This window comes from Mizuhopecten yessoensis, unplaced genomic scaffold, assembly GCF_002113885.1.
Source record: "Mizuhopecten yessoensis strain PY_sf001 unplaced genomic scaffold, ASM211388v2 scaffold716101, whole genome shotgun sequence".
Classification (NCBI taxonomy): domain Eukaryota; kingdom Metazoa; phylum Mollusca; class Bivalvia; order Pectinida; family Pectinidae; genus Mizuhopecten; species Mizuhopecten yessoensis.
In genome coordinates, this window is record NW_018479948.1 from 100638 (window position 1) to 119350 (window position 18713).

General features: G+C 34.1%; 1 protein-coding gene across 2 annotated transcripts; it reads left to right on the plus strand.

Annotated features, from left to right (window-relative positions):
• The first annotated feature begins 3554 nt into the window (after positions 1-3554).
• LOC110441707 lies at positions 3555-18004 on the plus strand. Of its 2 annotated transcripts, none has more exons than XM_021484927.1 (4): positions 3555-3748; positions 12986-13129; positions 14494-14743; positions 17418-18004. In XM_021484927.1, the coding sequence occupies exons 2-4, from the start codon at positions 13006-13008 to the stop codon at positions 17539-17541; spliced, it is 498 nt and encodes a 165-aa protein (XP_021340602.1). In that variant the 5' UTR covers positions 3555-3748; positions 12986-13005; the 3' UTR covers positions 17542-18004. The 2 variants fall into 2 exon arrangements, with proteins under 2 accessions (XP_021340602.1, XP_021340603.1); XM_021484928.1 differs by lacking the exon at positions 3555-3748 and adding an exon at positions 3779-3854.
• The last annotated feature ends 709 nt before the right edge of the window (positions 18005-18713 follow it).

Consider the following 18713-nt stretch of genomic DNA (forward strand, 5'->3'; position numbering starts at 1 on the left):
ACAGTATATTATGATATTTTTCTACTAAATTTAAATTGTTAGATTAATATGTCCAAAAACGTGTTTACCGAAAATTATTACCGGTTTTATAAATAATATCTTTGTAGCTATTTCATTATTTAATTGTTTTCCGATCATAGCAATTCGGTCCAAGGTAAGAAATCGTGCTCAGCTGGAGTGATAGACTGTGACGTAGTCATTGATGACCCCGATGACATCTGTACAGTTTCGCTCCTTCGTCTATTACCCCCATAAACATTCTGTAGTTATGTAACTAACGACAGTCACGTTTCATCGCATGTTGTATTGAGGATTCAACAAGCCAATTGAAAGATGAAATTTCAACCCCCTGATAGGTCATATTCAAAGACCCAAATTAAAGATAGGAATATATATATATATCTAATTTGAATACAATGAACTTGTTAACTAATTGTTCATAAGTTCAATATCGAGGTCAACATAGTCAATAATGAGGCATTAAGACATTGAGTTTCCATAAAAAATGTCCATCGAACTTGTAACATGTCAGTCTCTTTTGCGACCCAACTAAATGCTAAGAAATGAGATATCATCTAAAGTTAACTTATTTATCTTTTACTTCATGCCGGTCTCAAAACAAGATAAATATGGCTATAGGAACGCATAAAGGTCATAGTTCAATGCACGAGTAACATATTGTACCGGTACATGTGTACTTATATATATAAACTTGTAAAACACTGTGCATTACATTACACATTATGTCACTCTTCAGTTTCGATGTTTATCACTATATTTAGGCTACTTCACTTCCTCTAAAATGTTCATGTATCGATTCGGGTGACTAGCCTTTGTTTCTTATTTATAATCTGCTAAAATATTTGACCTCAGAATTTTACTTTGATTTCAGTAGTTTTTCAGGGCAACATCTACTTTAATGAGAGACTAATGACCTCTCTACAGCTTAATAAGATAAATTAAGCTCCTCATGGCCGAGGTATATAAATATGAACCTCATATAATATGTCATTGCAGAGCATTCAGTTTGGTCGTTAGTATTTGACATGTTAAAAGTCAGGTTAACTGCTTTTATGAAGACATCAGCCTGAATGTCTTATTATTGACTACGTTAGCATCGCTATGGGACATTTTAATAGCTAATGTAAGCGTATAATATATCCTAACTACATTGTAGATACATATAGGTTCTAATTTTTAACAAGGCTATTTGAATTTAACCTATTAGGGGTCGAAATTTAGGGTGACTTAAGTCTCTCACAAGGGGCTTGACGTCATTAAATGAGTACCATTGAGCTTTGTCTGGCTAATAAATAAATCTTTTCTTGGGTAGGTGATTAAATGTTCTAGGGTCGGCTGAAAAAAAATCTAAGGTAGGTCGGGGTACCTGGAACATATATAGTTAGAATGACATGAGTTGTGTACAAAGTAACGGTATACTTTTTATACTATAAGCTGACTACATTCAATTATTATGTCTACAATATGTGATGATTAGTATCATCCGACTAAACCTGTACAGCAAGATTATGTTTTCTCACATTTACAATCGACCAGCAGCCGCAGCGAAACACCGACAAATACCTGTCGCTGGTCACACGAAACAGGTCTGCGTCAGCTGCTAAGTAAATAGCCTTCCGAGGAAGAATAAATATTATACAATTATCATCTCAAATCAAATTTGTTTTCGAGTACCTGAAGGAATTCAACCAGAACATACCAGAGAGTCAATCATCCACCAACAGGGATGTTATATTCCAGAAGATCACCTTATCTACCTGTCCGTTTATATATATAAATCACCTTATCTACCTGTCCGTTTATATATATAAATCACCTTATCTACCTGTCCGTTTATATATATAGATCACCTTATCTACCTGTCCGTTTATATATATAAATCACCTTATCTACCTGTCCGTTTATATATATAAATCACCTTATCTACCTGTCCGTTTATATATATAAATCACCTTATCTACCTGTCCGTTTATATATATAAATCACCTTATCTACCTGTCCGTTTATATATATAAATCACCTTATCTACCTGTCCGTTTATATATATAAATCACCTTATCTACCTGTCCGTTTATATATATAAATCACCTTATCTACCTGTCCGTTTATATATATAAATCACCTTATCTACCTGTCCGTTTATATATATAAATCACCTTATCTACCTGTCCGTTTATATATATAAATCACCTTATCTACCTGTCCGTTTATATATATAAATCACCTTATCTACCTGTCCGTTTATATATATAAATCACCTTATCTACCTGTCCGTTTATATATATAAATCACCTTATCTACCTGTCCGTTTATATATATAAATCACCTTATCTACCTGTCCGTTTATATATATAAATCACCTTATCTACCTGTCCGTTTATATATATAAATCACCTTATCTACCTGTCCGTTTATATATATAAATCACCTTATCTACCTGTCCGTTTATATATATAAATCACCTTATCTACCTGTCCGTTTATATATATAAATCACCTTATCTACCTGTCCGTTTATATATATAAATCACCTTATCTACCTGTCCGTTTATATATATAAATCACCTTATCTACCTGTCCGTTTATATATATAAATCACCTTATCTACCTGTCCGTTTATATATATAAATCACCTTATCTACCTGTCCGTTTATATATATAAATCACCTTATCTACCTGTCCGTTTATATATATAAATCACCTTATCTACCTGTCCGTTTATATATATAAATCACCTTATCTACCTGTCCGTTTATATATATAAATCACCTTATCTACCTGTCCGTTTATATATATAAATCACCTTATCTACCTGTCCGTTTATATATATAAATGGGTAAGAAGACCCACGCAAAGTTTGTTTAAAGTAATAATTTGATGTTAGTTAAAACTAAACCTTAAATGTCAACGAAGCGACCGAGAGTTGACAGAAATATTTTGATGATCTAGCCTGACAAAGTTTCGCTTACAAAAAAACCCATCTTCCTTTGAATCATTGATTTGATATGAAATGAAAATATGATCAGGTGTAAATATTGAGCTAAAATTCCATTCTAACGTATTATTTCCCTAGACCACGGATACTGTTAGGGGACTATTACAGAAGTATATTTATAAGTGTCCATATTAATGAAACCCTTCTTTTTTCATCTGTTTTCCTTATACGTGAACAACATAGCTGCTTGGACGTGTTGGTACTTACACGTGACAATGTTCAATTATGAAGCAGTATGTGGTATTAGGACAGCTCGCGCTGGGAGGCAAGGGATTGCTAGATGCTTCGTAACGCATATCTATTGATGCCGTTTATCCCCAGTCTACCGATAAATAAACGCTAGCTATTCTACCGTGATGCTAAATGATTAAAACTATTCACTAGGCTTATATCATCATTTGAATTGGAATGTTCATCCTTCCTATGAGTACTGAATGTCCGTCACACCTTGCTGAAACTGCGCAACCGTAGTACGCGCAGAATATGGGTTATACGGACGTAACAGGACAGGATGGGTTAGAGAGATTTTAGTACGCAGACATGACACAGGGGGCATTTACCTCGTTCTGAGCAGCCAATTAGCTGGCGACTTATTTCAATAATAGCGAGAGGTACGATGAATGCGCCGTAGTATTTCACGTGCGGTCACATGGTAACTAGTGTTGAGCGATGTTACAGGAGTAGAGTGTGACATAAGGATGGGTGCTGGCACATAGCAACCTTACACATCAAGGTGAGTAGCCAACACGTCCGCCCGCCAATAATGCTTTAAGGAAAACGTTCTAATGTTTCATTTAGTATTAGTACGTTTCTCTGTGACACTGGTTATCAACGTAATGGTACGTATAACAAATTAGTGTTCAGGACATTTGTATTCTGTGTTAGTACACAGCTAAAATGTGTTGTAGTGATATGAATACTCTAGTAGTGTTCAGGGCATTTGTATTCTGTGTAAGTACACAGCTAAAATGTATTGTAGTGATATGAACACTCTAGTAGTGTTCAGGACATTTGTATTCTGTGTAAGTACACAGCTAAAATGTATTGTAGTGGTATGAACACTCTAGTAGTTCTCAGGACATTTGTATTCTGTGTTAGTACACAGCTAAAATGTATTGTAGTGATATGAACACTCTAGTAGTGTTCAGGGCATTTGTTATTCAGTACAACTAATATTCTTTGAGAAGCTTACAGCTGAAAGTTATTGTAGTTTGGTGTCGTGGTAGGTTAGCCCTAATAGTGTTTAGGACATAATGTATTTCAGTACAAAGGATGTGTTCTTTGAGTAATTTACAGATGAAAGCTATTGTAGCGGTACATTTACCTTAATACTATTTAGGTAATATGCATTTCAGTACAAACGATGCTCTTTAAGCAGCAGACAGATGGAATTTGATGTAGTGGTAAGTTTACCTGAGATGTGGTTATAATTAAGACGTATCATTTCAGTATAACCCATGTTTTCTTTGAGTAGTTTACAACTGAAATTAATTGTAGTGGTACGAATACCCTAATGTAGTGGTTAGGACATCTGTATTTTAGTACAAACGAGGCTCTTTCTTTGAGAAGTTTACAAACAAAATGTATTGTAGTGGTACGTAAACCCTAGTAGTAGGGTAGTATATATATTTCAGTACAATTGATAGGCTCTTTGATCAGCTTACATCTTAAATTAATTGTAGAGGTTTGTATACCCTATTAGGGGGAACGACGTTTGTATTTCAGTACAAACGATGCTCTTTAAGCAGCAAACAGATGTAATTTGTTGCAGTGGTAAGTTTACCTTAAATGTGGTTATAATTAAGACATATCATTACAGTACAACTTATATGCTCTTTGAGTAGTTAACAACAGAAATGTATTGTAGCTATAAGAATATCCTAATGGAGTGATTAGGATATCTGTATTTCAGTACACTGATATGGTCTTTGCGAAGTTTACAACTGAAATTAAATGTTGTGGTACGAATACCCTAATGTAGTGATTATAATACTTATCTAATTAATATACGACTAATGCACTTACTGAATCTTTTATCCTAAACATCGATTTATTAGGCAACTTAGTAATCCAGTTTAAAATTGTTAAGGCATGATGTCCGAAGTGTACGCCCATGACCATTACCAATCAAACTTGATTTCAATGAGTCAGATTAAGGGTTGTACAGTGTTGTCAAATCCTCTGATGTAGCCGAATCGACATCGATTTTGTGACAACTTGTACACCTTTGTGTGCATACGCTTCACTGGTCATTTGTCTGATGAAGGTGACAGTGTACATACCGTACAGGTCATCGAAACGTCACAAAGAAACTATTATTGGTTGTTTAAAAAGAACTTTTCATAATACTCAAATGTAAGTCTCTTTTGGTAATGTTATTTTTATACTATGATCATCCAATGCTGAACTTTATCTCTCCTTGTCCTACCATCTGACGTTTTAAATGTTTGTTACGAGATTTCGTATTTAGTTTATATATTTAAAGTATTGTAATTGACTGTAGTTAGATTTATTTTAGGTATGATCCCGACATCGTATTATGTCGTCAGAATTGCTGTTAGATATTAAGATCGTAATATCTTCTAGTAGATCAATTAAGCAGAGATATAATTTGGCGATAAGGCGCGTTTATATCTGTTACCATAAAGAACGGTTTAACAAAATAACGCCAACGTTTCCTTATTCCACTATAATGCGATCGTATTTTCCTAAACACGGGACAACTCTCGAAAGTATTTAATTGCAGCTCTGTTAGATGTAGGAGCGCGGTAACGAGGAGTCGAAATACCGACAGGTGAAATAAAAGTAACTAGCAAAGAGAAGATATACTATATATATAGTTTTCATGCTACCCGGTAATATTTTCTATATGACATATTTTCAAATAATGCCACTCAATTTTGTTGGCTTTCTTGCCATACGACAGCAAAACGTATTCTATGCTTTAAAAGTTGGTGGCTATAAGTGAAGGGAACAAACCTGTATAATTATCATATTAAACACCGTATTAAAAACCTCAAGTTGATGACAGATCGCAAAGTGTTAGCTTTCGGTTATTCCAGAAATATCTCTAAATATTTCAACTCACGAAAGTTCCTGCTGTACAATTTTTGTCTGATATATTCTCCGAAAGTTCCTCTTTCATTTAATCACGGAAAAGCACGTCATGTGGTAAAGTATACAGTGCTAGCTATAAACTGCGGTATTTTAATTTATTTACATCTCGTGATTCAAGTTGACTTGACGTGACAGTATATATTACTTCATCGTCCTGTTGATTTATGAACTACTTATACAGGGTTTTCGACAGGAGGAGCTTTAATCTACGCTCGATTAATTGTATCATTATTATCATAACTTGATTTCAAACTAGACATTTGCAATGTGTATCATATTATTATCTCTTTACTACCTGTGTCTGAAATCATGTGTTGGAGACATACAAATATATGTGGCACATGGATAGCATACTCTTACGGGAAATCTGGCTTCTTCTTTGCTTATTGTATTGGTTTATGGCGTATTTCCTCTTGCTGTTACTATCTCGTCAGGTTAATTTGCTGCCTTGTATGTTGTACTTTGTTTTCTGTACTATTTTATAGATGACACGCCGTTTTATCTACCTGATCAACATCTAAATTCATATTATCTCTATATTATCGATTATCATTCAGTCCTCTTCACTTTAACCGAGCAGTAAACAGATAAGTGGAAAGCATGTTGACCATGTCAAAGAATTAGTTTCTGACATAAGTAAAGTGTGAAGGTGTTGTTTCAAATAGGAAAGTTACGTATGTGGGATGTGTAAACACAGGGCTTTGCTTAAATCATAGTTTAGTGTGACTGTTATAACAGAACACAGCCTCTGCTGTTACTTGAAATATTTGCAATCGTGTTGAAAACATGACTCTGCCCCTGTTGGTACGTGAATAAATGACATCAAGTTGAAACATGACCCTGCCTCTGTAATTACACGAATCTTTGATTTTAAGTTTATACGTGACTCTGTCTGTCAATACGTATATCTGCGACTAATAGATTCTAATAAATGTAGGTACGTGGTATAAGGTGTTTCCCCGAAGGTGTAGAATTTGGTCAGAACCAGAGTATTGTCGAGGATCTCAAACCCAAGTCTGCAACCGGTATACATTTTATATCCAATATTCTTCTATTTGATTGAATCTTTATCTGCCATCATTTGAAAGAATAGCGTACAGCTACCAATGGTAGCCTTCTAATTTCAATTCAACACCTACAGGTCAAACTTGTTGAATATCCCTATTGCTCCTGACGTGACATCTCTTTGCGACTACAAGATTATCACAGTATGTCAAACACAGTGTTGATAAGCTTCCTATCGTGACAGTATAGGTCAATAAGTGCACCCACATGGGATTAGTTGGCCGTTATTCAATGATGACGGTACTGGTTTAATGCAAATGTTTAAATGACGTTATGCATTGTTAACTTGACGTCAAAGAATTGTTGATGAGATGTCAGACAACAGTTATGTCTGGGGAATCCCCCGTCTCAATCCTAGGGTGAGACAAAGGATATCTCACACCGTGAAAAGCAATGATACACCTGCCAAGGGTAGACAAATCACGTTTATCATCTATAATATATAGGATAGTGGTATATAGATGATAAAAAGTTGATCTCTCAAGGTTTTCAGTCTTTGTCGTTCGAACAATTTTTCTCATCGCTTGCACGTGGATAAAATCTCGAATTTGACGCACGTGTAAACATGAAAACGTTGTTCAAGTCTGATAATCTATAATTGTCACTTGAGTGTTCCATAAGGGACACGAGTATCTTTCATATGTAAAGGTTGGAGTAATTAAGTTTAAACATGACTCAACCACTGTTATTTCATAAATTCTTGACATTAAGTTGAACCAAGATAAAATAACATAATAGGATTATGTAGATACTTTCAATCACATTATCTAACATAGCAGGGCTCTCTGCGATGGTCTTTGACATGGACGCCAAACAGAACCCTTCTGTTAATATGACAAACGTTGACATGAACGCCAAACAGAACCCTTCTGTTAATATGACAAACGTTGACATGGACGCCAAACAGAACCCTGCTGTTAATATGACAAACGTTGACATGAACGCCAAACAGAACCCTTCTGTTAATATGACAAACGTTGACATGAACGCTAAAGCGGTTCATCAAATAGTACTTATATCATATAGCATTCATATTCTGATATAACTTAGTGCGTAGAATCTTTTATAATGTCTAGCTATAGGTATACGTTTGATTTATATTGGAGTTATCTTTCTGAACGTTATCATTTTAGTTTCAATTTACAATATCAATCCCAAATAACCTTCGTTTAACTAGTGCTCACGCATTATTTGTGCCTTTCTTAAATTAGTCAATTTCCATAATTTAGTATATATTACTTTTTTTTTTTTAATTTAAACGTTTTTTTTTTTTTTTTTTTTTTTTTTTTTTTTTTTTTTTTTTNATTTGTAAAGGAATTTGTTTCAACTGTTAAGATAGCATATATATATACATAATACACAATAAGTTTTCCATTTCATGTGATGTTCATGGAACAAGTCTTTGAAAATGATGAAAAAATATGACATGGTCGTATTCACAGCGTATTACGGAAGTCAAGTGATAGTTAGATAAATCCTATGGGCGATAGATACATAGGAGTTGCTATTTTTCTTGTCATTTGACGTTTGACTTACAACAGCTGGCTTCCATCAACTGCGATGCAGAGTTATGACCAACGAAACTTTTCTCTTTCAAACTGGAACGATTTGAACGGAAGTGGACATAATTGATATCACAATAACCCCTATCACAATAACCATGTCATGTAAATTTACATGTGATTACTACACGTGCTGAGTCCTAACAGAGATGCTATATTAAATATCCTGTTATTAATATTGGACATAATCTCGAGGATTCCTTGAAGTGCGGTATGTCCCTTCAGAATGTCGGCGTCATATCTAAGAATGATTCCCCCCGAGATCATAGTAACGGAGATTGATTCTTTGGACGTTCAATGGGCCTCTCAGACAATCCTGATCTAATGAAATACATGCCTTAACAGTGTGTCTACTGATACCCTTTATTCTGATATTGATAGAAGTTTTATCTTGTTACTGAATTCTTCTATTATTATCATGTCTTGTAACTACCCTTTTTAAAATAATATTGAACATTTGCAAAATATACTAAAATGAAATTACTTTTCGTTACAGTTGTACTTCGAATGACTTTATCGCAAGAATTTGCGAAACCTACAGGAGGACTTGTAACGCTTCCATTGTTATGTTAGTTGTAACCTTTTCAGAAGCTATTGTTCATATGTTGTTCCGTTTATAACCTGTTCCGTCCATGACTGCATCGCTGGTCTATCAGCTAACTAAAGCATGTAGCCAGGGTTTCTATCGAGGGAGCTTCAATCTACACTGAACACATCGGGCGATTGGCATCATGACCTCTTGTGAAACTATGCATGGATTCATAAGTTTCATATTGTTTTTGTTCCCAATCGCAAAATCATATTAAGTAAGAAAGTTTTCTTATTAATTCAACAACAAACACCTGATTAATTAACGGTATTGTTACAAAGGTATAGTATAGTGGTCGTCACTCACTATGAAGAGCAGTGGTATTACCTCACACACCTTTAACAACAGTTTTTATCTATTTATATCAATGTGGTAAGAATTTCGTTATGTCGTTGTACATAATGGCGTTCGTAGCCGTGATAATAAACCACTTTTATTGCTCAGCTATAATTTTCTCATCAAACACTTTTCAGTTTGATAAAATGTCATTATGGCCTCACTTCTATGCTTAATACTTTAAAGCCAAGTCAACAAAATATGAAATGTCATGTTGTAAAAGAAAATATTATTACATTCAATGTATTTTGATTGATAAACTTTAAAAAAAGAAAAAGGTTATTCTCTTCATTTCGTGTATATGATATTCAACGCCATTGTGACCTAATTAAAAATACAGGTGCATTTTGTTTTTATATAACTATATAAAAGTATAACGATGGCGCATAGCGGTGCTTCAGAATCATTACCTTTTAGTGTAGAAACATGAACGTAAGACACAAACACGTGATACACTAAGGTATGTTAGTAATTATTCCCAGTATGATTATAGCTACGTATATGCTCAAAATCAATAAAAAAAAAGACAGGGTACGCCTGGTGTCATCAAGATAACAAAACAAAAAGGAAGACAATTACACATTAAAAACTGGAATTAACGCCTGCAACCGGTTGCTACTAAGCTATCGCAAACAATTGTATGTATTTACTGAGTTATCATAATCATTTTATGTATTAACCTAGTCATCATCAGGATTTGGGTATTTTTCTATGCTATTGACAGAAAATAAATTATGAAACGTAGATCCAATCAAATTTTTCTTATACATGTTGTATATGCGTCTGGGAGAAAAAATGAAAAAAAATCTGACCGGCATCAGTTTTGTTGAATACGGTGAGAGAATATGTCAACACACTATACGTTATCTAATCGAGAAAACCTACGCCCACTTCTCGTAGATCCAGTGTCTATTTCATGAAACTGATATTAAACATGGGTTATAAATAAAAACAGGCATCAAATTAAATATATGTCAGTTTCCTTGTCATAGGATTTTACATGTCACAGATTATTGGCTACCCCAGAGCCTCTGTTAGAAGGATTAGGTTTTTCTGTATAGATACATTCTGTTACTGAATAAACCATTTAATCCGATTTATTGGTATTATTACCGCTCTACATGATATTTCTACCATGATTAGTGATTCGTGCAATATATCACAAAATCATTAGGTATTTCCTCATCAAATCTTGTACATTTCTAGCAAATCTGATAAGTTTAATGACAACATATTACTTTTATGATAACTTCATATTTCAAAAGCAAATCTACTCCAGAAAAAATCGTAAAAAAACCAAACTATATAATATGATATAATAACAATATAATATGTAAGGAATGCAACCTAAGAATTACAGAAATACTGGAGTGTAACGAGTTATACCACAACAGCAAAAATATGACCACATGCATCGTCTTCATAACGAAAAGAGTTTTATTTCGTCTTCCGAAAAATTGAATCAACTTCATAACGATGAGAGTACTCTAGTATCACCATGACGACAAGGAATGCTCTTGATAATAAACACCGTTTCATTTAAGGTAACAAAGCCTCTGATGCTAAGATCGGTGTGTTTCTTTTACCCCCAACGATAAAAAGTCTTATGATAAACATGATTATTATTTTTTTGTCAGAAGCGAGTTGATTGATTGATTGATTCTGCATAAGCATTGCATACAGGCCGAGGGGCAAATGCCAGACAATACAAATCAATGTTAAATCGAAATGTTCCAGAACATAGGGCAACAGAACTAAAGAAAGCGTATATATTTGTTTTAGTGGAGTACATTATAGTCTATATATTTTTACGTTCAAAAGCTTAACAAATCCATAATAATAATGATAATAATATGTACTTTTTCTCCTTACGTTCTTCAACCGTATGCTTCAAAATATATTTACTTAGCATTGTTTTTTTTATTATGAAACATGTGTTACAGCGTTTGTCCCTGTACAAGATATATACACAAAAAGTAACGAAAACTTAACAGACATTAACAATGGCGGACTTAATCATCCGTAGTACAATTTGGCTTTCGTAAGGGACATCAATATGGTTTATCCACATATCTTACCAAAGTGTTATTTAATAGAATTTGTTATCACATCTACTCTGCCCTTTGTAGTTTTGTTACTTACACATATATATGGCATTAGTTGTAAATTAACCAGCAGGACTGATCACCTTACACTGGCCCGAGTAGGGCTAGTCCACAGAAACCTCCCACACAGTCCTATCAAATCAATGGCACCTTATTGGTACACTACAATTATAAAAAATGTCAAAAATAATCCCAATTATTTAGTTCTATTTCCGAAGTCGTAGATTCTACATATGAACAATAGCTGGCGTTTATATCGTCTGAATGATCACAGTTTCCGCTGACGACAACAATGGTCTCGCCATTTAAACATATTAACACTCGAATGGGCACCTAATTACCTCACCAGTGCGATAGTCTACACATTGTTCTGCAATTAACAGGTCTCACGATCCTAGCTAAGTGATGGACAATTATGTTAACGCCCAAGCATAGGGTAACCGGACAGGGACGCCGGACAGGTGGGATTAGGGTAAATTGCACGTTGGTAGCTTATCAGGAATTTGTGTCTCAGAAAATATTACAAACGGAAATCGTGAATTGTACTTTGCTGGTTCTACTTTTCCGGTCATCTTTCAGTCGAGTACAGATGTGAATATCTGTAGTACCATGGGCCAGTTAAGAGTACACACTATTCAAAGCTATAAACGGGATTCAATACATAATTAATTCATACGTCATATTTTGTTTTTTATGTTGTATAGATTTTTCAAAATATGTCGTAGGTGTCAGAAGAAAAAATAGTATTTCCTAATAATCAGTACCTCCGTTTTACATTTGAATGCTAATGATATTTTATTATTACTAACACGAGTTAAAAGGGTCATAACAATCCCTTATATGGTTTATAACAATATGGCAGAGTTATTCAAATCACATAAAACTGGAGTGGAAATATCTGCGCAGGCAGTGTAGCTGACTTATAAATCTTATATTGAATCAGTATGTTTGTGAGCTCTAGTTTTCGCGCTGGATGTTATTGTAATGGCGTTATACTTGTATTGAGGGTAAGATTATTTGATTAATTGCAACGCCTAATAATATAAAGAAATATAAAGAACATTGGTTTCGCCATGGTTTTATTTGGAGAGTCATAGCTTTTGCCATTGGGTGTTGAAGCTGAGGGTCATATTCTTTATTGATTTAATGATTAAATATGTTTGTAAAGTCATGCTTATAAATTGATTCCTTTGCAGGTATTCTGACGTACAGAAGGATGGTAAAGAAGAAAGACCTTCTGAAGATATTCTTCATTTACATTTGTCTGTGTCATCCGTCCCCTGCTCATCCCTGCGGTAACAACCCCCTGAGGAATCTTATGTTTATTTCCGACCGCACAGGTGCGTGATGCTATATTATCATTATCTCATCCATAATGTGTTTACTAAAGTGTATTGTCGCTATGTTATCATATTTTCATAACAACAGGATAGTAAAATACTGTATTTATTTTTATTTGTAGAAAAACTAAAAATATAGAAGATATAAACTTATTTCCTATTAAATACACATGTCATAAATATTTTATTATTACGCCAGAATACCTATATGTATTTTTTAAAAGTGCACATTACGGGTAAAATATCAGCATACTCTGCCGTTTTGATGAAATACGAATTATATATATAGTGTTTAGCAGGAAAAAAATATATTCAAAAAGGCACTGCATAAAAAACATGCGGAAACAAGTAGCCGCGAAGAGATGTGCATAGGCTAGCGCTGCTCTAAATCAGTAGGATTTACTAACAAAGACTGCTATCAATTTTGTTGATGGGTAAAAGATCTTGATGTATTCTGTAACGATTTACTGGAACAACCATTTGTTCGACTGTCGCTTAATCTGCCTCTGACTAGAAAATATACAACTTTAAATGAAGCGAATACAAAATATCGTTCTAACTGGTCAATACCAAAAGTGCTATCTTCACATTGTGACAATAATTACTCTTAATGTCTGGCACAGTGTGAAATAATAATGTACATTTGAAGTACACCTTGGGCCTTTTTATCATTGAATGTTTTTGTATTTATCTTGGTCGTCTTTCAGCGAGGTTTTGATTTCTAATAAACGAAGGCATCTGTTTCTATTACATTCCATTTTTCTAGTTCAAAATAAAGTATCTAGTTCACTCTGGATGAAATGTTTCTGAATCGTTGTTAAAAAGCTGAATTAATTGGTTTTGTGGGCGTTCCCTATTTACATGCACCTTACATTCCCTGATGGTATCAGAGATGGGAACCTATATATATATACCTAAAAGCTTAAAACGTTTACTATGTACATCCAAATTTGATATGAATACCACAAATGTTGTTACTGGTGTAAAAAAATGTAAGAAACCAAGGTGTGGTACATGTAAGATTATCATTGAATGTAAAGACTACGTTTTTGCAAATGGTTCCAAAATAGAAATTAGATCAGACATTAACTGTAATTCTAAGAATGTTATTTACTCTTTAATATGTAAACAATGTGGTGAATTTTATATCGGACAGACCGGATGTGAATTGAGAATACGAATGAATGTACATAGACAACAAATGAAGGACAATGAACTAAGATTTTTAAAAGTTAGCAAACATATGCATCGATGTTCTAAAGATGATTTTCATGTGTTACCTATTTACAAACTGAATAGCGACGATGTAGTTGCAAGAGNACAGGCGTATTTGTTCGCTTATTTCTCGACCTATTATATTTCAGGCCGAAGCATTGATTCTGTACTGGTACTTCTGAGGGATTTCGACATATACGCCTATGAACACTTTCAATACTTGTTCAATAACTACGCGGCGTGTATAGGAATGGTGGACACTGGTTACTTCAAACGGACAAGTTCCAGCGCTCACCACCCTAGCCAATCTCACGACGACCCGCACTCACAGCTTACCGATATGCCTCTACACGACATCGTCAACTTCATTAACTCCCTCAGCAATGAAAGCACCAAAAGGTACTTCAGCAATTGTGAACTCCCACTTACTCGAACTCGCATTACTCGAATACCCCCTATTCCTCGAACAGTTCGCTTGATACCGACTATATTCTGATATATATATGTAGTTTTATTTTCATTATCCCTGATATACAGAGCCGTTTTATCAGCGATTTTTTAGCTTTTTATCTTGGTTGCCTTTTTGAGCGAGGTTTTGATTTCTAATAAACAAAGGCATCCGTTCTGATTCCATTCCATTTCTCTAATTTTGAGTAAATTATCTGGCATAAATAAAAAGGATATTTTGATGAAATCTTTCTGAAACAATGGTAAAATGCTGTATTCTTTGGTTTATGGTTTAATATTGAAGACTTTTGAAATCAAAATTTAAAGTCATAATTGATACGTTAAAAATATATTTTTGGATTAATGAATCTGCGGTGAATTTCAGAACGTTGATAATTGTAAAATAAATAAAAGTGGAGGCTGAAAATATCTTTCTGATCAATGTAAAACAGGTCAAGTCATCTTATTCTACAAACCAAAGAGCATAATTTGAATGAAAATTCAACAGTCAATGATCCAGTAACACATGGCGAGTGTGTCTTAATGTGGTCAAAAATCTAAGCATGTTAATTCCTGTGTTGTAATCAACAATTAATATACATAATTGACCAACACATTATTCATGTCTTAAATGTGTTTCTAACCTTCAAGAATTCGGTGCCATTAGACGTTAGCCATTGGCATTCTATGACATTCTTTTAGACAAAAAATGAGTTTGCGTTGTTAATCATTTAAAGTTCAAGTTTTTGAAAAAGAAAATAGTATCGATAGTTATAGCATAAAGATAACTAACCTGGCAAGTATTTCAACTGCTTTCCCGAAGAGGAATTGAAATTAATTTCCTTTTCTAAATAGAAAAAAAAACCACTCATATCAAAATAAACCTTCATAAAACGCTTAGCTTGTTTCACATGCCTCGGATATTGTAAAATTCTTTGAAACAGGAGAGAAAAAAACATCGGCTAAAATGAAGCTGTGCACAAGAAGATCAGGTTGAATTATCGTGAATCTTTTCAAATATTATTACCAAATTTCAACAAAAAGTGCTGTCAACAAATTAAATAATTATGCTCTTTGTTATCATCTACGTTATCATTTTTTTCTGTTAAAAGCAATATATCAAAGCATACATATGAGCGTTTTGAGGATATCCATAAAAGGCCGATACACCAAGTCTCTAAGGCATGATTAAGGATAAGACTGAGGAACCGTTGTTTACAGGATGGAGAAGTTACTTCTTTCTACAATGTTCTCTACATAGATATTTTCTAAAATCCACATCTGAAAAGTAGATTATTACCGATTTATCATTTGAGGTTTAGGTGTGGTAAAAGCATAAAACTACACAAGTGTAGCCTCATATTCAGGATTGAAGCGCGACACTGTTGATGAGATTAGCATATCATATAGGTCCGATGGACCTGAACAGCATTCAAACATGCATGCTTTAATTCAGGGTAACGTTATACAGAAAATACATCTCACCTAGGATACGACAGAGCCCAGTGTGTATCGCCAGGATTAGCGGGTGTGCGTCATATAATAGGGCGTTTATTTGACAGCACACGTAGCCAATCAGCTATAACCACACCTCGTCCATACCGTTAAGAGGACAAGTCGATACAAAAGCAATTAATTTGTCTCACAGTTCAAATAAATCCTTCTTTATTGTGTACAAATTATATGGCACCAACAGTGTTGTTGATTGAAATGGAACTTGTGTACAAACACTCCCTTTCTGTTTGAAAAAATAGATTGAAAAAAACCCTTTTTGCGTAATTTAGTTATGTTTTGTTTAATAGAGATGTACAAAGTTATTCAACATTATGTGAAACGGTACCGTATCTCAAAGAATTCACAGGAATTTGTGACGACCTAGGTAATTAGTAGTGTTTGTCAGCGCTGGTCGTTAACTACATTGTAAGGGTGAACAGGCTTCACAATGATACAAATATTCATCGTTTAATTGCACATTCAGGTCTATTGATGATATTATATCATTGGTGAAAATATGTATAATTATCTTCTATTGCATTATTTATCTTCTTGAATTTTACCGAAGAAAGAAAATGTATTTTTCTTCATCATACTATCCTGATATGTACCTAGAATGACACATACTTATCAGTTCACCTCCAAAAGTTGAGCAGTTTCAACTCTACGAGCCCCCAAACTCAATATCTATGTAGGAACCATGCTTAACCTCCTTTGTATAGGCGGTAACATGTCACAGTGTATTCGCTACTGTCTTAAGTATCAAATTCTACCTAACCATGGTTTATCAAAGGGGCTTTCATCTATATTGATAGGTTGTACGATCATGACATACTTTTTAAAAGTTATACTTCCGTGATTATTTATAAAAGACTTTTGTATTAGATAATTTGTTACTAAATATCCTATCTGATTCGATAGGAGACACCCTTACTAGTATCACAATTTGTTCGGGAAACCCCTCCGAATGCCTGTTTTTTTAAGGAGTTCATGATGACTTTCCTTTCGTTTTGGTGTCTCCTCGGTTTTTTGATGTTTTCATTCTCATTTCCATTTTTACCTTAGTTTCTATGGTTATTCAGACATCTCCAAATGGAATTCATAATATTTCTTCAACTTTTGTATGTTCCAGCAAAGACAAGAAATCATCTCGACAAAATTTACTGCGCCAGGTTTTAACTCAAGCAAGACATTTAATTCATGATGGGCAAGAATTCAATCAACAGGAAGTATTTGGGAATACAGCCACAGGGTGATGTGAAGATTTAAAATACTTTCATGACAATATGTCTGACTGGAGAGCTTCCATTGTTTCTAAGATATAGGAACACAGACGACATACAACATATATTGTTATCCTTAAATTTACGCTCGGTGCTACAACAATATCTGTGAATATTGATGGCATCAAAATAGGACGTGCTATTTAGAAATTGGAATGAGAACTTCATTTATGAGAGTGAAGCTGATGCATCCGTGACGTCAAGGGAGACAAACCAAATAATATTGTTATGGCAAATGCGCATGCGTATACATCACGTGGTGTACAATTTCACTCGTAATCATTTTCTTATAATAAAAAAGGAAAACAAAGGCGTGTTGTATCCACTGTGATTTGCGTCATCAGAATCGACTAAAGTAGTACTTATTTACAGAATGAAAATGTTAAACGCCTTTTGAGATGAAGAATATGAGAAGTAAAATACATGTGTGTTGATATACTTTATACTATTTATTATTTGTTATGAACAGATCGCAATCATTTCTAGCACCACAGAAAAAAACATCAAGCAAAAGAGAGTAATTGGTAGGCTTGTCTAGGTGTTACCATGGTGATGTATATTGGCCGGTACGTGTCATTTCTGAGAGGCGACAGAGCAAAACCTTTCTCGGCATGCAACCTGATGAAGAAAGGAACAATGTTCACACTGTTAAATGTTTTCATTGATATACTGGTAGCACAGTTAGTTACATATTGTACTCTCCAATGCTTTACTGAATCCATTCTCATTTCTCATAAGATAAACAAATTAATTCTTCGTTAGAAATATCTGTTTGTTGAAAATTTATTGTAAATATGATACATTTCAATGTCAGTGGTTCCATGGTGGTTTCATGTTCGAACTTGACGTGCATTATTCTCTTTTACTAACAATAATAGTTAACATAATTAGATAAACAGGTTAAGGACAGGTAACATGGCCATGTTTCCTGTCTAGCATTCATATAACCCCGATTTCGGCTGTGTACATATGAAACCTAGACAGTTAATATAAGCATGTTACCTCTGGGAAAATCCTTATAACGGGTTTGCAGACTTAAGCCCCCTTTTTAAATTAAGGAAAATGCAAATAGCCATTCTTATTTAATCCAACACCAACGACACTGTGTAGTTATACAATTAAAATAGCATATCTACGTCACGCTA